At 36.3% G+C, this 25,405-nt stretch overlaps 1 protein-coding gene across 3 annotated transcripts; it reads right to left on the reverse strand.

The window, feature by feature from the left end:
- Window positions 1-260: 260 nt before the first annotated feature.
- On the reverse strand, window positions 261-25,075 carry TRMT10A (tRNA methyltransferase 10A; the record flags this gene model as incomplete). 3 transcript variants are annotated; one of them, XM_082653261.1, is made up of 8 exons in its annotated part: window positions 24,945-25,075; window positions 19,387-19,583; window positions 15,823-15,985; window positions 6,083-6,154; window positions 4,939-5,013; window positions 2,940-3,089; window positions 1,724-1,829; window positions 261-526 (listed from the first exon to the last, which is right to left on the reverse strand). In XM_082653261.1, the coding sequence occupies exons 2-8, from the start codon at window positions 19,569-19,571 to the stop codon at window positions 261-263; spliced, it is 1,017 nt and encodes a 338-aa protein (XP_082509387.1). In that variant the 5' UTR covers window positions 19,572-19,583; window positions 24,945-25,075. The 3 variants fall into 3 exon arrangements, with proteins under 3 accessions (XP_082509387.1, XP_082509389.1, XP_082509388.1); XM_082653263.1 differs by lacking the exon at window positions 24,945-25,075 and adding an exon at window positions 24,367-24,629; XM_082653262.1 differs by lacking the exon at window positions 24,945-25,075 and adding an exon at window positions 24,343-24,629.
- Between the last annotated feature and the right edge of the window lie 330 nt (window positions 25,076-25,405).

Here is a 25,405-nt window from a genome sequence, read left to right on the forward strand (position 1 = left end):
TAATAAGGTAAAATTCTCAAGAAATGCTTATTTGAGGCTTAGAAAATTATTTTTTAAATTACACATTTAAATCTTATGCAAAAACAAAAAAATGCTTTTTTAGTGCTTTTTATCACTTAGTTCTAAAAAAAGAAAGTTTAAAAAATTCACAACAGAAATAAGAGAAAATGAAAGTTTCTTCCATTTCAAATATTCTATGAAATATTGTATGAAATTCTATATTTTCTCCTAATTTTCCTTAAACTTAAAAAAAAATGACATTAGTGTAGTATAGAGTTCACTGTAGATTCAGTGCTATTTTCTTTATCCTGCTTTTCTTCCTTATGTGGTGAATCTAGTTCATTTCTATTTTCCTCCTCACTGGAATCACTGTTCAATCCACCTTCAACTCTGGTGAACTTCTTGTCATGTGAAGAACTTTCACAGGCTTTGTCTGTGGGAACAGCTCCTTTTCTTTGGGGTAAGATAGTGAAAAATGCTTCTTGCCAGTCTCTTGTTTCTAGGTATTCCAGAATAATCTCAAACACTGCAACAAAGACAAACTCCATGTGTTTCTTAACCTAGTTCATCACAATGGTGCATGCTTTAAAACACACTGCTTTTGTGTTAAGAGTGCTAGTATGTCCTAGTAACTACTTTGTTCTTATTACTTCTTTCTCCTGTATTAGCTGTCAGAGCCAATATGCCTAAGGCTCTCAACGCTGCTACCTCTTTTGTAGCTTTTTCTCATTTCAGTTCTTAAGCACTCAGAGGTTTACCATTATCTGTTGTCAATTATAATAGACAGAGGACCTTTTTTGTTTCCTTCCTGTTCTTTTTTCCTTCCACTTCTTTATCCTTTATGTGCTAACATAAAACTAGAAAAAAAAAAGGGTTAGTGTTAACCTAAATTTCTTCTATCTTTCCTATATAGTGCCACTCACTCTGGGGAGTGTCTTGCCTGCTTTTTTTTTTTTTTAAATACTATCTATCTTCGATGTCCTTTCACTTTAATACACTGCTGGGGGAAATTTGGATTACTTTATGATAGAAAAGTACTTTCCACTAATTTAGCAAAAGTCTTAGAAGAAGTTCATTCCTTGAATCAATAAGTTTGTTTCTATAACTCCCTAGAGCCTGCTATAGAGAAAATTTAAAAGCCCAATTATGTGTACTAACAAAAATCTCTACTGAAAAATTTTTAAAAAGCAAAACTCCAGGCAAAGACTTAAGTCTGAGGATGTCTCTTACAATGATATTTACAATAGTAAAAAGAAAAAAAATAACAACAGGAGAATGGTTACATTATTGTGTATTTAGATGATGGAAAATTACATAGCCACTAACAGTGATTCAATAAATATAATAATAAATAGGGGGGAAACACCCTGGATTTATAACATTTTATGCAATAGAGTAAGAATCCAATTATGTAATAAATAATATTATATATGCATAGGAAAAGAACTGGAAGAAAACACACCAAAAACTTTCTACAAAGTATCTCTGCATAGTAAAATTACACCTATTTATTTTTCTTTATACTTTTGTACATTTTCAAAATTTTGTAAAGTATGCATATATTATTCAAAAAAATCATAAATGATGACATTTTATAATTTTGTACCCCAAATTGTGTGTTTTCCAAAGGTGTATATTTTCTACTTGTCCAAAATGTAAATGTAATGTTATTTTTCACAGTGTTCACTCAGGTACATTTTCAGTTTATCCCCTTATAGCTTACCATGATTAATTGCCAAAACTTTTCTACTATTCATCTTCACGAAATTTCCAAGAGGGAGCTGTGCATGATCAATTCCACGTTCTGATGCTTGTTTATACGTGAGTCCCTAAAACAAAGACACTGTGACTTGGGCTAGAACATTACATTATTTAAAGTCTATGAAAGAATAAATAATTTTTAGGAAAGACCTTAGTTCAGAGAATATAATCTGAAAAAGTGTGTGTGTACGTTTAACCACTAATTTGGAAACATTCTCTTGACAATAAGTATAGTTAGAATGTTGCTGGCATTTGTCTTAACCAATTTACAAATGAGGAAACCAAAGACATTATGCTCTCCGTCCCATCACAAAGTTCCTCAGTGGCAGAACCAAAGGAAAAACCTGGCTCATGCCTCCTGACTCAAATAGCGTCTCATCACTCCACACTGCCTTTCTCTCTTAAAGTACACAAACTGAATTCCTAGAGAAGCATCATCATTCTTCCCATGACTTTAAAAGATAAAACTATGTTTCAATTACATAACACTAAGAGGCACAAATGGCAAACACAAATTAAATAAAAACCTGAATTGAAAAAAATGTTCAACTGCCTATAAATTTTATTCTTCCCTTTCTGTCAATTAAAAGAATGCTGAATATAAATTTTCTCTCTTCTCAAAATTAAAATCCTTAAAGCCTGGGTCTAATCAGGACTGAAAGAGCAAAAAGACAGAGTGAAGGAGGAAGAAGAGCTAAACTTCTCAACCAATAGTTTGCATGTTTTATTTTTTTAATTTTTTTTAATTTTTTTTTTTTTTTGCGGTACGCAGGCCTCTCACTGTTGTGGCCTCTCCCGTTGCAGAGCACAGGCTCCGGACGCGCAGGCTCAGCGGCCATGGCTCACGGGCCCAGCCGCTCCGCGGCATGTGGGATCTTCCCTGACCAGGGCACGAACCCGCGTCCCCTGCATTGGCAGGCGGACTCTCAACCACTGTGCCACCAGGGAAGCCCTATTTTTAAAATTTTTATAGCACTGACCTCACTGGGTTGCAGTGAGGATAAAGCAAACTAATATATGCAAAATGCTTTGCTTAGCTAGAAAGGTGACTGAAATACTGTAGGCACTCAAACATCAACTATCAGTATTTACTAACAAGAAAACTGATATTACTATCAAGAAAACTGATATATCAATTTTAAGTATGAGCAAAAGCAAAAATAAAAACTTAATAGTACCTTGTGATGGTTGTGATCTACTAATCCTCCAATCACATAGGCCTTTGATTCATCTAATTCCTTTAGTACATTAGGTGAATCTGATGTAAGATAAACCAGGTCTTCTTTCTGTATGAATTCACTATAGTGCTCTGGTTTGATGTGGATATCCTTTAAAACACAAGGGGAAAGATGTTATTAATAGGATTTTGTGAAAATTGGCTAAAAATGATTATTTTCTTTTCCCTAGACAAACCCATCCAAAAAATATATGAAAGGAAGTTTGAAAGAATATTATAACAATGTATTATTTATTTAGAATCTACTACTCCAACATCTTTTCACCTCACATCTCAATTATTTAAGTAGCCTCCTGACGTTATTTCCCTGTCTCTAGCCTCAGATCTCTCCAGTTTACTTCCACACACGGATGGTGCACTCATTTTCTGAAAACACTATCACGTTTTATCTTTATCTGTAGAATAAAATTCAAACTCCTTAACTTAGTAATTCTTTCCTGAATATAGCAGTAACCTATCTTTCTCTGTTCCAACAAAACAAATGCATTTTTGTCATGTATTTGCTCACTTTGTTCTCCAGCCAAAGAACGCCTTCTCCAATTACTTCCTTCTCCATCTACATGAATCATCTAAAGGAAAGGGCTTACAGATTTAAGAAATTCCATGCATCTGCTTCCACAAAGATACACATTTGAAATCTTCTTCACCAAAACTGTCAGGTCAGAGGTACAAGACTGAACAACAGTTGGCAGTCAGAATTTTGCAAATTGCACCAGAAGAATAAAGGAAGATGCATCCATCGCCAGGCTCAGACGGCATTTCTCAATAATTTTTGTGGAAATCAAAAATGAAGCGGAGACCTCTCACCTAAGATGTATACCTTATTGATTAATAAACAGCCATTTTTCTGGAAAATGGTATATTATAAACTTGATCCCTATGCTGAATAAGGGCCCCAAGAGGAATGTGCATAATTAGAGACCAGCCAACTCACATCTCTCTGGAAAACTGGTGGTATGAAATAATAAATTTAACAAGCCACAAAATAGCTGAACGTATGCCTATTCTAACTTATTACATTATTTCTTAGAAAAATAGGCATGAACATAAAACTTGGTAAATATATTGTACTTTAAAACTTAAAAAACCTTTGAAAATGTTTTATACTATGGACTATTAATAAATTAAATGCAGTCATTGTGGGATTAGTGAGTGAGACAGGGAAAGTCTATCACAGTGAGAACTGGCTTGGAGAAAGGAAAAAAGTGTAGGAATAACCCACTACTTCTCTGAGTAGAATAGGGTTAAGGTTCCTTAGGGACTGGTACTAAAGCCAATCTATTAGTAATCTTTGCAAATGACTGAGAGTAGTTTAGTCCAATAGAAAAAAATGTGAGCCACATATATAATTTGAAATCTTCTAATAGCCACATGAAAAAAAGTGAAAAGAAATAGATGAAATTAATTTTAATAAATTAATTTGGTTTTTTTTAAATTTTAAGGAGATATTTTACATTCTCTCTCTTTTTTTTTGTACTAATGTCTATTTGACATTTATAGCACATCTCAACTCAGACCAGTCACATTTCAAGAGTTCAGCAGTCACATGTGGAAGTGGACACCATATGGTATAGCACAGATTTAGAAGAAAGAGAATGCAAGTACATTTCCAAATTTTAGAGTGACTTCACTCTTATAAATAATGTATAGCCAGTTTGCTAGGTAGAGACTGCATACAGACCTTTAAATTTTTTCCTTTTTAAAAAAATATGTTTTAAAGTTGGCAGTAAAATAGCAAGTGAGATTTCATGAAAGCAAGTACAGACTATATCTCAAGGCTCTTAGCTTCTTCCACTGGTAAACTTAGGTACAGTGATATGCAGGGTTTGTAGCTGCTGACTCTTATATTTATTAGCATTGTGTAGAACTTAGGTAAAACATGTAGACCTTTAAACATAAAAATACCTTGAATTATGTGAGAGTTAATCTATTTTAGTTACCTTCCAGTTGACCCATCCTTTGTCATTTTCATCCATGTTCTTTTTCAACTGGCCTCCATGGCTTGTCAAGTAAAACTGATAGAGAGATTGGCAGGTATAGAAAGAGAGAGCAAATGACTATTAAAGTCAATATTTTATTCCCTCATACACTCATCTGATTATCAATGAAAGACAAAATATTTTCATTCTGGAAAAAAATGAATTTATGGCATGCTTTAAACGTGCAAGAGTAAATTTGTGGTACAAGCAACGTGTATTTTTGTGTATCTCCTAACCCACTAACTTCTGTATTCCATCTACATTTTCATCCTGTTTTCTAAGCAGTTATAATCTGCCTCTTGTTTAATGATCACTTTACTATAAACTTCCTGCTTCCATGTGAAGTTTCCCTTCCCCTTCTTTTGCCACTACAGTTATTTTTTACCAGTCCAAAATCTTCATAATTTTCCTTTGACTCTAAACCCTGAAACCTATTTCAAATCTAATCAAGGGTGAGAAGAATATAGAATGTAAAAATATAATATTACTATCACTTGATAAGAAGAAAATATCTAACCAAAAGTATATTAAGAGTTTCTGGTTTTTAACATCAGTGAGCCAGAATTAATTTTTAGGTCACCTAGAATTCAAACAAATTCAGTAAGAAAAATGACCCTACTCTTAAGAGCAGCCAACTAGTCTCACAAATCACTTCCTCATTCTAGCTAATAAAGTACCTTTCAAAATTATTAGTGACTCAATATCCTTTAAGTAGAAAAAATCTAGCCAACAGACACAATGGCACATATCAGCCAGGGGCAGTTACCCCATTCCCCAGAAAGGAAGGAATTGAGAGCTGAGAAACTGGTATGGAAATATGCATAAGTCCTTTAAAGAAGATGTTCAACTACACAGCAGTGAACAGGTCAGTGTGTACATGACTAATGACGAATGGGCACAATGTGTTTGAGAATGACATGAAAAAATGTTTAAAATATTTTATTTTTGTAGAAAAATAAAACATTTTTACAAATAGGCGTTTTGTTCTCTAAGAAAGATTACTTGTAAGACTCTTTCTTATAAAAGCAATGAGGATTACCTATGCCTTTTCCGAAGGAAGATATAAAAGGAAATTGGAAGTTTGTTTTAAATTCCCCAAACATACCTGCACAGGATGCAGTGCTCGTCGATTTTCTGCATAACATCGTTGAATCTGCTTATGAAGTTTCTTAATGTCCTATAAAAGAGTGAAATTTTTAAAGCAATATTTTCAAAAGTATCTATGGCCATTCCACAATCCGAGTGGAATAGAATAAGCAGAAGGGATGACTAGATAGGGACATCCTTTCTTTTGAAATACAAGTCCTTTCTGATAATTTCCATTCAGTTTTCTTACATACTAATAAAATAATTACCATAAGTCAATACTCTATAAGTGACCCATTATTTCACATTTTGTAGCCACTTAAAATGCAAGTTCAGGAAAACTTTCACTCTTCTTAAGAGACAACAAAAGAAAAAAAAAGAACTCTCTTATAGTCATGCTATTACAATTTTTATAACTACCAAAGGTTATAAACATATTCCTTTTAGTAGCATTGTTTAAACAACCAGGTTTCTCAAACTATTAAATAAGAAATAATTCTATTAAGCCAATCATATTTCTTATTTTCTTCCTTTTGATTAGGATAAATAACAAACTCCCCACAGCTCTTTATGATTAATATGCAATTACTGAGTTTCATAATCTCTTAGAGTATCTGTCTTTCCCTCTGTCTATACATATACATATAAATAAAAGCAACTTATTAGCTACTTTAATTTAGGGTAACAGATTTTGAAAAACTTAATTTTAAGATGCATTTTAAAGCTGGTTTGGTGGTGCTGATTTCCCTTCGCTTTTGCATAAAGCTTTCGATTTCTCCATCTAATACGAATGAGAGCTTTGCTGGGTGGAGTACACATTCCTGCACACTAACAAAAGAAGGTCAGAAAGAGAAATCAAGGAAACAATCCCATTTATCATCACATCAAAAAGAATAAAAATACTTAGGAATAAACCTACCTAAGGAGGCAAAAGACCTGTACTCAGAAAACTGTAAGATACTGATGAAAGAAATCAAACATATGGAGAGAGATCTAAGATATTCCATGTTCTTGGATTGGAAGAGTTAATATTGTCAAAATTACTATAGTACCTAAAGCAATCTACAGATTCAATGCAATCCCTATCAAATTACCAATGGCATTTTTCACAGAATTAGAACAAAAAAATTTTAAATTTGTATGGAAACACAAAAGACTGAGTAGCCAAAGCAATCTTGAGAAAGAAAAACGCAGCTGGAGGAATCAGGCTCCCTGACTTCAGACTATACTACAAAGCTACAGTCACGAAAACAGTATGGTACTAGCACAAAAACAGAAATATAGATCAATGGAAAAGGATAGAAAGTCCAGAGATAAACCCATGGACCTATGGTCACCTAAAGGAGGCAAGAATATACAATGGAGAAAAGACAGTCTCTTTAATAAGTGGTGCTGGGAAAACTGGACAGCTATATGTAAAAGAATGAAATTAGAACACGCCCTAACACCATTCACAAAAATAAACTCAAAATGGATTAAAGACCTAAATGTAAGGCTGGAGACTATAAAACTCTTAGAGGAAAACATAGGCAGAACACTCTTTGACATAAATCGCAGCAAGATCTTTTTCAATGCACCTCCTAATGAAAATAAAACCAAAAATCAAACAAATTATTGTTTTTCTTTTCAGTTTTTTTTTTTTTTTTTGGCCATGCACATGGGATCTTAGTTCCCCAATCAGGGATCAAACCCACGCGCCCCTGCATTGGAACTGTGGAGTCTTAACCACTGGACCACCAGGGAAGTCCGAGTGGGACCTTTTTAAGTTTAATTAAACTTAAAGTTTAATTAAAACTTAACCTTTTAAGTTTAATTAAACTTCAAAGCTTTTGCACAGCAAAGGAAACCATAAACAATGAAAAGACAACCCTCAGAACGGGAGAAAATATTTGCAAATGAAGCAACTGACAAGGGATTAATCTCTAATATATACAAACAGCTCATGCAGCTCAATATCAGAAAAACAAACAACCCAATCAAAAAACTGGGAAGAAGACCTAAATAGACATTTCTCCAAAGACATACAGATGACTAAAAAGCACATGAAGAGATGCTCAACATCACTAATTATTAGAGGAATTCAAATCAAAAGTATACTGAGGTATCACCTTACACCAGTCAGAATGGCCATCATTAAAAAATCTACAAACAATACATCCTGGAGAGGATGTGGAGAAAAGGGAATCCTCCTGCACTGTTGGTGGGAATGTAAACTGGTATAGCCACTATGGAGAACAGTATGTATGTTCCTTAAAAAAATAAAAATAGAGCTCCCATATGATCCAGGAATCCCATTCCTGGGCATATATCTGGAGAAAACCATAATTCAAAAAGATACATGCACTCCAATGTTCATTGCAGCACTATTTACAATAGCCAGGTCATGGAAGCAACCTAAATGTCCACTGACAGAGGAATGAATAAAGAAAATGTGGTACATATATACAATAAAATAATACTGAGCCATAAAAAAGAATAAAATAATGCCATTTGCAGCAACATGGATGCACCTAGAGTTTGTCATACTGAGTGAAGTAAGTCAGACAGAGAAAGATAAATATCATATGATATCGCTTATATGTGGAATCTAAAAAAAGGGTACACGTGAACTTATCTACAAAACATAAATAGAGTTACAGATGTAGAAAACAAACTTATGGTTACCAGAGGGTAAGGTGGGGGAGGGGTAAATTGGAAGACTGAGACTGACATATACACACTACTATACATAAAATAGATAACTAATAAGGATGAACTGTATAGCACAGAGAACTCTAGTCAATACTGTGTAATGGCTTATATGGGAAAAGAATCTGAAAAAGAGTTGATGTATGTATATGTATAACTGATTTACTTTGCTGTACACCCAAAACTAACACAACATTATAAATCAACTATACTCCAACAAAAAATTTTAAAGAAAGATGCATTTTAGAGGGCTCCAATCGAGATCGCAAAATAGAAGGATACAGAGCTCACCTCCTCCCACAAATACATCAAAAATACGTCTACATGTGGAACAGTTCTCACAGAATACCTGCTGAACACCGGCAGATCTCAGACACCCAAAACTGCAGGAAAGATCTCCATGTAACTGGGTAGGATGAAAGAAAAAAAAGGAATCGGGACAAGACTTGAGCCCCTGGGTGGGAACAGTGAAAGAGGAAAGGTTCCTGCACCCGGGGAAGCCCCTTCACTGGCAGGGAGATCAGCTGGGACAGAAAGGGAGCTTCAGAGGCTCAGAGGAGAGCACAGCAGCTGGTTTGCAGCAGGCAGAACAGACGGAGACCTGCACAAATGGTCCCTGCCATCGCCCTGCACTCCCCAGTCTGAGATCTGCTTTTGCTTTAAAGCTTGGGCTTCAGAGGACAGACCCAGGGAGAGGACTGAGGTTGGCTGCACGGAGACAGCCTGAAGGGGCTGGACTGTGGCTCGGGCCTGCCACAGAAGTGAAGCACCATTGTTAAGGGGTGCACAAAGGGAAGGGCAGGGTCCGCCATAGCAGCCTCACTCTTGGTGCACTCACAGCAGGTGTGCTGCTGCCACTGAAACCCCACTGTTAAGGGGCAGTGCCTGCTAAAGCTCCTTCTTTCTCAGTGAGCTCTCATCAGGCTCAGTGCTGCCTCCACGAGCTCTGGGAGCACGCAGTGCCAGCAAGTTGTCCATACACAGAGGCGGGGCTGAAATCAGAGCTGATCCCCAGGGGCCGTGTGACTTACGAAGCAGGGCTGATATCTGAGCCCTCTCCCTGTGGCTGTGCGATCTGTGGGTTTAGGCCACTGCTGCCAGCTTTGTAAACTCAGTTCCTGCGGAACATCCAAGTGGGCTACAGGTGCTCCCATGGCTGGGGCGGGTCTGGCCTTAGCCGCTGTGGGCTTTGTGGGTGTGTGCATATGGAGTTGGGCCAGGGTCTGGGCTCCATCCATAGCTCCCACGGCAGGTTCAGGTATGCAACTACTGCGGTCCTGGTACCTGAATTCAGTGGATCTGCGCCAGCGGATCTGCGCTGGTGGCTTTGTGAACCCAGCACCCGAGGAACAACAGGGCCAATTGCCTGCATTCCCATGGTTGAGGTGAGGCTGAGGGCAGTGCCCACAACAGTGTACTTTGTGAGCCTGCACAACGGGTGACAGATGACACGACAGAGCACACTTCTCAGCGGACAGCTCTGGCAGAGGAATACTCAGTGGCTCCTCTCCCAGTAGGAGTGCTCCAATACTGCTTACCTCACACTACAGCTCAGAAATGGATCTAGGGGCTTCTACTCCAACTGGGGAACAGACCTTGCCTCCAATAGGGCTGTGACAACCACAGAGCAAAGAGGAGGCCCTGCTCAATATTCAGTGCAGGCTCTGGCCACCACAACCCCAGTCACACCCCCTATCGAGGAGACAACAGCAGGTATCCATACAAAAAACAGCTCTCTCACCAAAAATATTAAACCCATGCAGGCTACACAGGGACATTCCCACATAAAAATATCTCCAACTATTTAGGAAACAATTGTTTCTCCTAAACTCATAGAGTAAGAGAACTATAAGTAAAATGAAGAAAACAGAGGAACCACTCCCAATGAAAAGATCAAGAAATTGCCAATCAAAGACAATGAAACAGACTCCTTCAGTCTAACAGACATCAAGTTCAAAAAGGAGATAATGAAAATACTGAAGGAAGTAAGAAAGGCTATTGACAGAAATGCAGATTACCAGGAAAAGGAACTAGGAAATATAAACAGGAGACAAGAAAAATTAGAAAACTCATTTGCTGAGACAAAAGCTGAGCTAAAGTCAACGAACAGCAAATTGAATAATGCAGAAGAACAAATAAGCGATGTGGAAGACAGACTAATGGAAATCACACAATCAGAACAGCAAACAGAAAGCCAAGTGAAAAAAATTAAAGCAATATAAGATGTATGGGGTAGAATAAAGCAGGCCAATCTACACATAATAGGGATCCCAGAAGGAGAAGAAAGAGAAAAGGGAATCGAAAATATATTTGAAGGAATTATGGCTGAAAACTCCCCAAACCTAAAGAAGTAAACAGTTATACAGATACAGGAAGCACAGAGTGTCCCAAACAAATGAACCCAAATAGACTTACACCAAGACGTATTATAATTAAAAAATAGCAAAAGTAAAAGATAAAGAAAGTATTCTAAAGGCAGCAAGAGGAAAAAAAAGAGTTAATTACAAGGGAACCCCCCATTAGGCTATCTGCTGATTTCTCTACAAATATGTTCCAGGCCAGAAGGGAATGGCAAGATACATTCAAAGTCCTGAAAGGGAAAAATCTGCAACCTAGGATACTCTACCCAGCAAGATTATCATTTAGAATAGAAAGAGAGAGAAAGAATTTCTCAGACAAGCAAAAACTTAAAGAAAAAAGCAATACTAAACATATCCTTAAAGAAATATTAAAAGGTCTTGTCTAAATAGAGAAGTAAGAATCTATACGAAAGAGAAAATCACAATTGGAAAGTAAATCACTTAAATAAGCCAGTATACAGATTAAAAAAAAAAGAAAGAAAAAAAATTTCTGTGAAAGCAAGATAACCACAATGAACAGCAAAAGGATGAACATGAATATGTAAGAGGACGTCGAAATCATAAAATGTGGGGGAGGAGAGTAACAAAATGTAGGGTTTTTTTTTTTAATGTGTTTTAGCCTATATGACTACCAGTTTAAAGGCAGTAGATATAGGAAGGGGTTAACATACTTGAACAACAGGGTAACCACAAATCAAAAACAGATTCACAAGAAAACAAAAAGAACACAAGCATAATACAAAAAAAAAAATCACATCACAAAAGGAAATACAAAAAGGAAAAATAAACAAAGAAGAAATACAAAATCAAGTGGGAAACAAGGTTTAAAATGGCAATAAATACATAACTATCAATAATTACCTCAAATGTCAATGTGCTCCTATCCTATCAAAAGACCTAAAGTGGCAGATTGGATAAAAAAGCAAGCGCCTACAATATGCTGCGTACAAGAGACCCACTTTAGGGCAAAAGACACACAAAGACTGAATGTGAGGGGATGGAGAAAGATATTTCATACAAACGGAAATGACAAGAAAGTGGGGGTTGCAATACTCATATCAGACAAAATAGACTTTAAAACAAAGGCCATAAAGAAAGATAAAGAAGGACACTATACAATGATGAGAGGATCAATATAAGAAGATAATATTACACTCCTCAACATATATGCACCCAACATAGGAGCACCCAAATACATACAATAAATACTAATGGACATTAAGGGAGAAACTGATGGGAAAACAGTAATAGTAGGAGACTTTAACACCCTACTCACAGCAATGGACAGATCTTCTAGACAGAAAATCAGTAAGGCAACAGATATCATAAATGATAAAATAGAACAGTTAGACTTAAATAACAACCAAACATACAAGGAAGAACTTATTTCAATCCTTCTCAAACTCTTTCAAAAGCCTGAAGAGGAGGGAACATTCCCAAAGACACTCTATGAAGCCATTTTCACCCTGATACCAAATCCAGACAAACCATAACAAGAAAATTACAGGCCAGTATCTCTGATGAAAATAGATGCAACAATTCTCAACAAAATATTAGCAAACTGAATCCAAGAACACATAAAAAAGATCATACACCATAACCAAGTGGGATTCATCCCAGGGTCACAAGGATGGTTCAACATATGCAAATCAATCAATATGATACACCACACCAACAAAAGAAAAGACAAAACCACATGATATCTCAATAGATGCAGAAAAAGCATTTGATAAAATTCAACATCCATTCATGATAAAAACTCTTATGAAAGTGAGTATAGAGGGAACATATTTCAACATAATGAAAGCTATTTATGACAAACCCACAACCAATATAATACTCACTGGTGAAAAGCTGAAAGCCTTCCTGCTATAAACTGGAAGAAGACAAGGATGCCCACTCTCATCACTTCTATTCAACATAGTATTGGAAATCCTAGCCACAGCAATCAGACAAAAAAAATAAAAGGTATCCAAATTGGAAAGGAAGAGGTAAAATTGTCATTATATTCAGATGACATGATACTATATATAGAAAACCCTAAAGACTCCACACAAAAACTACTAGAACTGATAAATGAATTCAGCAAGGTAGCAGGATACAAGATTAACATACAGAAATCAGTTGCATCTCTTTACATTAACCATAAATTTCAGAAAGGGAATGTAAAAACAGAATCTCTTTTAAAATTGCAACCAAAAAAAAAAAAATACTTAGGAATAAACCTGACCAAGGAAGTAAAAAACTTATATGCTGAGAACTATAAAACATCAATAAAGGAAACTGAGGAAACTGAAGATGATTCAAAGAAATGGAAAGATATCCCATGCTCTTGGCTTGGAAGAATTAATATTGTTAAAATGGCTATACTACCCAAAGCAATCTACAGACTTAATGTGATCCCTATCAAATCACCCATGATATTTTTCACAGAACTAGAACAAATAATCCTAAAATTTATATGGAGCCATAAAAGATCCAGAATTTGCAAAGCAATCCTGAGGAAAAGAACAAAACTGGAAGCATAACCCTCCCAGACTTCAGACAATACTACAAAACTACAGTAATCAAAACAGTTTGGTACTGGCACAAAAACAGACATATGGGTCACTGGAACAGAATAGAGAGCCCAGAAATAAACCCATGCACCTATGGTCAATTAATCTTCAACAAAGGAGGCAAAAATATACAATGGGAAAACAAAGTCTTTTCACCAAGTGGTGCTGGGAAAGTTGTACAGCTGCATGTAAATCAGTGAAGTTAGAACACACCCTCACACCATACACAAAAATAAACTCAAAATGTCTTAGAGACTTAAATACAAAACATGACATCATAAAACTCTTAGAAGAGAATATAGGCAAAACATTCTGTGACATAAATCCTACCTATGTTTTCTTAGGTCAGTCTCCCAAGGCAATAGAAATAAAAGTGAAAATAAACAATTGAGACCTAAACAAACTTATAACCTTTTGCACAGCAAAGGATGCCATGAAGAAAATGAAAATACAATGTATGGACTGGGAGAAAATATTTGCAAATGATGCGACCAACCAGGGCTTAATTTCCAAAATAAACAAAAAGCTCATACACCTTAATATAAAAAAAAAACCCAATCAAAAAATGGGCAGAAGACCTAAACAGACATTTCTCCAAAGACATACAGATGGCTAAAAAGCACATGAAAAGATGCTCAATATCACTAATTATTAGAGAAATGCAAATCAAAACTACAGTGAGATATCACCTCACATCAGTCAGAATAGCCATCATCAAAAAATCTACAAATAATAAATGCTGGAGAGGGTGTGGAGAAAAGGGAACCCTCCTATACTGTTGGTGGGAATGTAAATTGGTACAGCCACTATGGAGAACAGTATGGAGGTTCCTCAAAAAACTAAAAATAGAGTTGCCATATGATCCAGCAGTCCCATTCCTGGGCATATATCCAGAGAAAACTATAATTCGAAACAAAACATGCACCCTATGTTCATAGCAGCACTATTTACAACAGCCAAGACATGGAAGCAACCTAAATGTCCATCAACAGGTGAACAGATAAAGAAGATGTGATATATTTATACAATGGAATACTACTTAGCCATAAAAAAGAATGAAATAATGCCATTTGCAGCAACATGGATGGACTTAGAGATTATAGCCATAAAAAAGAATGAAATAATGCCATTTGCAGCAACATGGATGGACTTAGAGATTATCATACTAAGTGAAGTGAGTCAGAGAGTGAAAGACAAATACTGTATGATGTCACTTACATGTAGAATCTAAAAATATGACATAAATGAACTTATCCATGAAACAGAAACAGACTCACAGACACAGAGAACAGACTTTTGGTTGCCAAAGGGGAGGAGGGGTGGGGGACAGATGGATTGGGGGTCTGGGATTAGCAGATGCAAACTATTATACATAGAATGGATAAACAACAAGGTCCTACTGTATAGCACAGGGAACAATATTCAATATCCTGTAATAAACCATAATGGAAAAGAATATGAAAAAGAATATGTATAAATGTATAACTGAGTCACTTTACTGCCCAGCAGAAACTAAGACAGCACTGTAAATCAACTATACTTCAATAAAATAAATTTTAAACACACACACACAAAAGAACAAAATAGCCAAGAGGTGGAAGCAACACAAATGTTGATGGACACCAGATGAATGAATAAACAAAACGTGGTCTATACATACACTAGAATATTATTCTGCCTTAAAACATAAGGGAATTCTGACACACACTACAATGTGGGTGAACCTTCAAGACATAATGCTCAGTGAAATAAACCAGTCACAAAAGGACAAATACTGTAGGATTCCACTTACATAAGGTACACAGAGTAGTCAAATTCATAGAGACAGAAAGTAGAATGATGGTGCCAAGGGCTGAGGGAGGGGGAATGGAAATGGTTGTTCATTCAGTGGGGATAGAGTTTTAGTTTTTCAAGATGAAAGGACTTCTGGAGACTGGCTGCACAACAACATGAATGTAATTAGCACTACTGAACTGTCCACTCAAAAATGGTTAAGATGGTAAATTTTACATTACATGTATTTTACCACAATTAAAAAGAAAAAAAGATGCATTTTAGTACATAAAGTTATATCAAAGTCATATTACATATTAAAGCAAAAATTATTCAGCCTAGTTCAGTTACAGGATTTTTCTGACAATGATTCATGATACCTTTAATACCATCAAGCTATCAAAACTGCAGTCAATGATAAGGCGGAGTGGGCTGTAAACAACGTCTCTTCGAATACGTTTTCTGTCACTTCCTTCTGAGTTTGATTCCAGTTGACACTGTCGCTCTAATTGCTTTCTCTTGCGTTTTTCCTTCCGCTTTTGTCTAAAATTAGTAATTGAAAATAACTTTTCATTATTTGTATATTCATACATTTACAATACTTTTCTAAATAGACAAAGAAACAATTACTTTTAAAAATTAGCAGACTAAACCATAACAAAATTGCCACTTCCATGGATCAAAAATTGTCAGAGGGCTTCCCTGGTGGCACAGTGGTTGAGAGTCTGTCTGCCGATGCAGGGGACACGGGTTCGTGCCCCGGTCCGGGAGGATCCCACATGCCGCAGAGCGGCTGGGCCCATGAGCCATGGCTGCTGGGCCTGCACGTCCGGAGCCTGTGCTCCGCAACGGGAGAGGCCGCAACAGTGAGAGGCCCGCGTACCGCAAAAAAAAAAAAAAAAGTCAGATATCAGCAATTATATATAATCTATCTAAAAGCTTTACATAATAAATGAGTTGGCAAAAACAGTATAGTACTTTTTACACAAATTCAAACTATGCTAATAATTTTATTTACTATTGGTAGCATGTTAAACATACTTACAAAACTTTTAAAATACTGAGTTTGAGAGTTACGATAAATTTTACTTTTATCATTCTTCTACATGATTTTTGAGTTACATTTATAACCATATAAAAAGAAGTAAAATTTTTATCCAACATAGTTTTGGAAGTCGAAGCCACAGCAGGCAGAAAGAAAAAGAAAGAAATAAAAGGAATCCAAATTGTAAAAGAACAAGTAAAACTGTCACTCTTTGCAGATGACATAATTCTGTATACATAGAAAATCCTAAAGTGCTACCAGAAAACTACTAGAGCTCAACAATGAATTCAGTAAAGTTGCAGGATACAAAATTAATACACAGAAATCTGTTGCATTTCTATACACTAAGAATGAAATATCAGAAAGAGAAATTAAGGAAACAATCCCATTTACCATCTCATCAAAAAGAATAAAATACCTAAGAATAAACCTACCTAAGGAGGCAAAAGACCTGTACTCTGAAAACTCTAAGACACTGATGAAAGAAACTGAAGATGACACAAACAGATGCAAAGATACCTCATTCTTGGATTGGAAGAATCAATATTGTTAAAATGACCATACTACCCAAGCAATCTACAGATTCAGTGCAATCCTTATCAAATTATCAATGGCATTTTTCACAGAACTAGAAAAAAATTGTTTTAATTTGTATGGAAACACAAAAGACCCTGAATAGCCAAAATAATCTTGAGAAAAAAGAATGAAGCTGGAGGAATCATCCTCACTGACTTCAGACTATACTACAAAACTACAGTCGTGAAAACAGTATGGTACTGGCACAAAAATAAAAATATAGATTAATGGAACAGGATAGAAAGTCCAGAGATAAACCCATGCACCTATGGTCACCTAATCTATGACAAAGATGGCAAGAATATACAATGGAGAAAAGATGGTCTCTTCAATAAGTGGTGCTGGGAAAACTGGACAGCTACATGGAAAAGAATGAAATTAGAACATTCTCTAACACCATATACAAAAATAAATTCAAAATGGATTAAACACCTAAATGTAAGACCAGATACTATAAAACTCCCAGAGGAAAATACAGGCAAAACACTCTTTGATATAAATAGAAGGAATATTTTTGGATCCATCTCCCCAAGTAATGGAAATAAAAACAAAAATAAATGGGACCTAACTTTTGCACAGCAAAGGAAACCATCAACAAAATAAAAAGATAACTTATGGAGTGGGAGAAAATATTTTCAAATGATGTGACTGACAAGGGATTAATTTCCAAAATAAACAAAAAGCTCATACAGCTTAATATCAAAAAAACCAAACAACCCAATCAAAAAATGGACAGGGGCTTCCCTGGTGGCGCAGTGGTTGAAAGTCCGCCTGCCGATGCAGGGGACACGGGTTTGTGCCCCGGTCTGGGAAGATTCCACATGCCGCAGAGTGGCTGGGCCCGTGAGCCATGGCCGCTGAGCCTGCGCATCTGCAGCCTGTGGTCCGCAACGGCCAAGAGGCACAGGAAAAGAAGCTCAGTGCCACTAATTATTAGAGAAATGCAAATCAAAACTACAATGAGGTATCACCCTACACCAGTTAGAATGGCCATCATTAAGAAGTCTACAAAAAACAAAAGCTGGAGAGGGTGTGGAGAAAAGGAAACTCTCTTACACTGTTGGTGGGAATGTAAATTGGTGTAGCTACTATGGAAAACAGTATGGGGCTCCTTAAAAAACTAAAAATAGTGTTACCATATGGTCCAGCAATCCCATTCCTGGGCACATATCTGGAGGAAGCTCTAATTCGAAAAGATACATGCACCTCAATGTTCATAGCAGCACTATTTACAATAGCCAAGACACAGAAGCAACCTAAATGTTCATCAAAAGATGAATGGATAAAGAAGATGTGGTATATATATACAATGGAAAATTACTCAGCTATAAACAAGAATGAAATATTGCCATTTGCAGCAACATGGATGGACCTAGAGATAATGATATTAAGTGAAGTGAGTCAGAGAAAGGCAAATATCTTATGATATCAGTTATATGTGGAATCTAAAAAAATGATATAAATGAACTTATTTACAAAACAGAAGTAGACTCAGAGACATAGAAAACAAACTTATGGTTATGAGAGTGGATAGCAGGGGAGTGGGGAGATAAATTAGGAGTTTGGGATTAACATATACATACTACTTATGTATAAAATAAACAAGGACCTACTGTATAGCGTAGGGAACTATATTCTGTGTCTTGTAATAACCTATAATGGAAAAGAATCTGAAAAAGAATATATATACATGTACATACTTATACATATATATATAACTGAATCACTTCGCTGTATACCTGAAGCTAACACAACGTTGTAAATTATACCTCAATAAAAATAAAATGGTTTTTTAAAAACTATTCCTATTTAAAAGTAAAATTGTTTGTGAAATAAAAGTCATATTTTTTTCTCTCATCTGCATCAACAATATTTTCTTCTAGTAAATTCTGTCTTTATACAGTGACAGCGTCAGCCTAACTGCTCTCACCAAAACCTGCAATAGTTCTTCTAGCAAAATCAATGTTAGGCCCAAATTTGATCTTTCTGAGGTGGTTATTTTTGTTCCATATCTAGGACATGGATGCTAACTATATCCCTTTTGTAAATCAGTTATTTTAGAAATTGTGCTCCTACTCACAATAGGTTCTGGGTGAGAAAAGTATACAGTGTAAATTCATCAACACTGCTAAAAAAATAAAACACATTCAGTTTTAGTAGCCAATTGACAATGTTAGCTAACAATATGTAGACCCGAATTTTAATTAACACAATTATTTTTAATAATTTAATAAGGGCTATTGCAAGGTCCAACATTCCAATAGGGGTATATTGGAATATACCCCTGTGAATAGGGGTAGAATACATGCATTCTGATACATACTTGCGGAGTTCTCTTTGTTCTTCCCATTGTTTCTGTTTCATTAGCTTCTTCATTTGCCGTTTAGATATTGGTTCAAACCCTTCACCTAATCCTGGTTTCTGATTCTCCTCTTGGTCTTCATTTAAGTCTTGCTTTCTTTCAACATTAGAAGTCTCACTAAATGCTGGCAATATTTCAGATGACATTATTTGATGCCTCTGAAAAATTGAAAAGCAACTTTGAAATGAACAGATGACTTACAAACACAAAAAAAGTAAGAAAAAAAACTGAAGGATGTGATTAAAATTAAACCATATTAGTAATGAATAAAAATGCAAATTTGGGCAATTAATTGTCATTTACTGGCAAAGATCATTTGATGAAATGGGATATTTTCATACAGTACTGGTGGCCATGGCACAATTTTTCCAGAAAATTACTCAGACCTATAATGTTTGAAGAGCTTTAAAATGGTGGTGATACTCTTTCACATAGTAATTTATTTCCTTAGAATAAATTCCTGTAAATTAATTAGAAATACACACAAAATTAATGCAAAAGGATATATGTACTGTTGTTATTTTTAACAATAAAAAATTAGAAACTACTTGAATGTCAGCAAATGGGGACTAAAAATAAATTAAAGGTCATCGATAACACTGGCTTGGAATACTAAGCAGCCAAGAAAAATCCTGTTACCCAAAATTATTTAATGATAAAGGGAAATGGTTATGTTAAATAAGAAAATCAAAGCAAAAAACAATAATGTCCAATTTTGTTTTAAAAAATACATACACACGTTTTAATTCTGACCCACCCATGGCTTTCTGCATTTTTAAAATTTTATATAATGAAAATATAGTTTTATAAAAAATATATACTATTTTTTAAAAGAGATGGAAGACACCTTTTTGTACTTGTCTTTAATGCTGTCCATACAAGAAAAATATTACTTTCACTATCTGGGCGTACCCTCAACAATTGGGTTTTGACAACAGACATGCTATATATTTCTATCTTTTGGCCAGTGCAGAGAACAACTTTGGTTGCCCCCACCCCAATATATTTCATTGTAAATATGTAATTGTCAATTTTCCACTTAAGTCACAGCTGAAAAACAAAATACATAAGTTGACTCTGTAATCAGCTGTGGAATACTTAGGGCCAACTCAAACATCTTTATTTGGATTTAAACACCCACATCTTCATATCCATTGCCTAAAACTGAACTTGCTTTCAGATTACAGAAAGGGCTAGAAATATGAGACATCTTTTCTCTTTAATTGATTCTTAACATCAAAGCTTAAGAATGTATGTTATTTATCCCTACCAAAGACTAAGCATGAAGCTTGCAAATGTTCTATTGGCCTTATAGAAAAATACGTGATTCTTCCCTCTTACAGAGATAGCTAACAAGTCTGTGCAGAGAAGCTAACATCTAAAAGAAAAAGGAACAATCCCCACAATTCAGATAATGGAAGGAAAAAACCTTTGCAGAACATAATTTGAGCAGTAGTTTTATTATATGGTTCTTGCTTTCTTTAAAAGTGCAACGATATAACAGGACATATGGGGATAACCAAAGCAAACTTAGAAAGTTTACTGAATTTTGACTGAAAGACAAGAAATTTTAAGATGCGTGCTTTAGGGGCTGGAGCAAGAGCCCTGGCATTTTACTAGGTCACAAAATTACTAAGAGTGGAAAAAAATCATTTAGTAATACAAGTAAGAATTCACAAGTTTTCCTTACGCCACCAACCAAACAATTCTCCTTAGGGAGAACATCTCCTAGAAATAACAACTCAACTTTGACTCTACACTGGAAACTCCACTGGGTAAGGGACAAGTCTGATTTTGCCCAACATTATATTGCCAATACTAATACAGTGCTTGGCACTTCGTAGATGCTTATTATACACTGGTAGAATAAACAAATGAGTGAATATGATATTACAAAGGACTTTTTAAAGTAATGAAAATAGAGCAAACATTAATTCTTATTATGCTTAATAAAAAATGTATTATCTAATTTACTCTTCATAAAAACCCTATGAAGTAGACAGTATATACCTACTTTGCAAAGGAAGAGGTACAAAGGTTAAATAACTTGCCCAAAGTTAGAAAGCTATTAAATAATTCCTAAGAAACAAGGCACCTAGAGCAAATGTCACACAAAGTAGGTCCTCAAAATACTTGAATGAATAGACAAATGAAGTGATGGAGCTAAGATTCCAACCCACATCAAACTCTACCATCTCCCAGAAATCCAAAGTCTTATTTAGAAAATGAGGGTTTCCAAAGAATGTTAAAGAGTCGTGTTGCTTTAACCCTGCTGTTGGAGGGCTCTGAAAAGACCTGTGTCTCTGAAACATAAGGAGAAAAAAATAGCTCCAGTTCTATTCTTATGCCTCTGCACCAAAAAAATTGGGACAGACTTCCTAGAGATCATTGCCAAAAGTTCATGTTTTGATGCACTCTGCCTCCCAATCTTGAAACATATGACAACAGTAGATAAAATATAAAAAGGGGAAACAAAAAAGGTACAGCCTCTCTCAAAATCCAGGTTAAGAACTGGGTCTTCTGTGTAAAGGCAGCTAGAAGTTTTCCTAGCTTTAAAGTAAAGAGAAGAAGAATACAAGAGAGAGAAAGATGGGAGACAGTTTAAGACGAACCCTTAAACTAGTGTTAGGGGTGGGGCTCCTCTTTCCATGAAAAAAGCCTGAAAACAGATAAAATTATAGACTATAGCTTATACAAAACTGACTACTTGGGGGAAACCTGAAGGAAACAGACACAGCCTCTTGGCTACAACCTGGGTCCAGCATGAGGTGACATATGAACTTATATTATTACATGATTAGAATTCTGAACCACATATATAAGCTCTGCTGTGGGCTGAAGCACTGAAAAGGGTCATGGGTGGGAGAAACCACAAAATCAGTAGTTTGGAGAGGAAAGTTATAATTCCATTCAAGATGAGTCTGCAAAGCAAAATTACAAAAAGACAGAAATGATGAAAAAAACTCCAGCTAAATCAACAAGCAGGAGATAAATTCACTCTACAAAAATTGAATAGAGCAATGTGAAAATGACTTTAAAATAAGTTTGGTAGAAATCTTTCAGAGCTCATGAAGAGTAATAACCATAAAAACAAAACAGGAAATTGGGACACAAAAGCAGGCATAAAAATAGGAAAACAAGAATGTGTAAAAAAGAACCAATTTGGAAACCATGAAATGAAGATATAAAAATTTCAACATATGAGACAAACTCCAGATTACCTGGAGTCCAAGAGGTAACTGATGAATTAGAAGACATCCTCAGAATCTAACTCAGAATCCAGACAGAAAAATAGAACGAAAAAATAGTATGTCCGAGCATTTAGATACAAATAACAGGATGAGAGAACTACAGGCCAAAAAGGTAAATGAGGGTAAATGTATAACCTTGAGTGCATTCACTGATTTTTTTTTTTAATCTGGAACATAAGGTTAGCATTCAATTTAAGGAACAGGAGACAGGAGAAACACAGTAAGCCTGAAAAGATCAGAAGAAAAAATTTAACTATATATTGTGACCCCTAGGATCAATTTTATTTCCTTTCCATAGATAGTACGTTAATAAAAATGGGCAATAAATGTATTCAAAACAATATAGGGTGGAGAAAACATAAGCTAAACCTGCCCATTAAGCTAAATGTGCAAACTTAAAGGCACAATTAAAATTCAGAGGAAACAAATTGCTTTCTTCATGAAACAGTGATTAATATTCGAAGAATATTTCTATTATCAGTGGCATTTTTTGCTAGTTCTCTACTCTGTTCCAAACTGCAAGTGTTGATTTGCTTTATCATGTGAAAATTTTAGAAAAGTATAGCAATGTTTTACAGCTTATGCACACCAGGGGGAGCTTTCGCCTTTCCTATCTAAGAAGTCTAAGTTAAATCTAATTTGCTTATCATTGCATACTAATGTTTTTAAACAGCCTATCAAATACAAAAGGTCATGAGCTAGTCAACATCATTATCACTACTATTTTTAAAGTTATTCCCAATTAAGAAAATGCACTGTAGTGAGAGAATTTTTTTAAGCTTTGAATAAGCTAGATACATTGCACATTGCACAACAAAAATGATGCTAGCTTGAGATCCTATAAATTATTGCTTGCAGCATACTTTACATACAAAGATACGTACCAACTCCTACTGCCTACAACATACAATAAGCATTTCACTATGTACTCGCTTGTTTGGATTAACCTGTTAAGCAAAGTATAAACTCCATGGAGTTTTGCATTCCTCCCTCACATGCAGTGATACTCACAGCTCATTTTCATTCATTCACCACGTTCAACAAATTTTGTAGCAATTATAGAAATAATTGCGTGAAATTTAGTTTACCGGGGCATTGAATTTTTTAAAAATGTTTCATTTAGTTGCAAATCCAGGTTATCTGATGGTCTTATAAAATTAACAACTGGATAAGGATGACTAAGGCAATTTGGTATGGGATAAATACATTAAAAAATAGTATCTCAATCGTCCTTGTATTCCCACTTCTTAGCACAACTGCCGGCAAGGAGGACATACATCATAATGAGTGACCGGCCAAAAGTTAAAAAAAAAAAAAATTCATGGTTTTATTGATTGGGCTAAAGTCTTCATAATTTATGACACAGCCTCCCTTACAGAAAGATCCAAATGAATGTCGGAATAACTGCAAAATGGAATTAAATGACCTGACGGTGATAAAGAATACCCTTTTTAAAACGCGCGGGCCAAATGTGCATAGCTCGGTTCAGCTATGAGGCCCTTAGGCAGAGAGGGCTGGGCTGGGCCGGGCTGGGGAGACGGGGCAAGATTTAAAACAAAGAAAAATAAAGTGAGAAAGTCTTCTGTCGCTATCCTCTTTATATCTCTAGAAAAAGTACCGAATTTTAACACAAAATATTTCAGTGAAATCCAGTAACACCACGGACTTCTTAAAATCGTCCTCAGCTCACCACCGTGGGGCTGACAGCACCTGCAGCAACCTCGCCCTGGCCTCTCCCCACATTTCAGAGCGCTCAGCGACGTCTTTGGAAAACTGAGGTAAGGCAGGTTTAAAGAGGTGAAGCGACATGCTCACGCTCTCTAGCCACCAAGTGGCAGAACCACAACTCGTTTTCCGGCCCTTCAAACTCCAGATTTCCCTCTCCCTTCATTCTTTGGAAGCGCACATCCTTCACATGCTAGGGACCTTATCGCTACCCGCAAGCAAACGTCGACAGCGACAGCCCGGACGCTTGTGGACAGAGCCGCGCCCCACTCTTCCCTACAGGCCGCCCGAGGGCGGACGCATTCCGGAGGCGGGATTAAACTGTAGCCGACGAATCAAAAATCTGTTTGGCAAGGCGAGGGGGCGCGCTCTCTGACGTCACTTCCTTCGGAAGCTGGGTCTCGGTTGCTGCTTCCCGTGTCCCACTCCCCTCTCCCTCGGAAGCCCTACTGCTAGTGGAAGGCAGCAGTGGTGCGCGCTCCTTTTCCGCTCGGATAATATCAAAGGGTAGGCGAGCGATAGCCTCCATGCCAAGAGACTTACCGAACGGAGGGGTTGTCGCGGAACCTGAGAGCCCGCACAGAAAGCTTTTTGTAGTGGTCTTTACCACTGCAGAAGGTCCTCTTTCGGAAACTTCAACTCCCAGAGGCAGACACGGTAGCTACGCGTAGGAGGCTACGGAGGTTACGTCTTACGTCAGCTAACTGCGCCAACTCCGTAGCCGCAGTCGGAGAAAGGGGCGGGACTTTATGTGGGGCGGGGTCTGGAGTTAGGGTTTCTGGAGTGGGAGGTAGTTGCGTGATGTCTGTTTTTCCACTTCAAGGCAAGGTTATACCTGCGGCATATATTCACTCATATTTCTGTGGGGATGGCGGGAGATGTTAAGACATTCCTACTCTTAAAAATTACAAGTGCGAAATACTGTTGAAGGGCTCTTAATTCTTCCGTGTTGGAGATGAAAGCATCTCTTGCCTAAACTATTTGTAACTAATCCAGAAGAAGGT

Source organism: Grampus griseus (assembly GCF_964374135.1).
Source record: "Grampus griseus genome assembly, chromosome: 4".
Classification (NCBI taxonomy): Eukaryota; Metazoa; Chordata; class Mammalia; order Artiodactyla; family Delphinidae; genus Grampus; species Grampus griseus.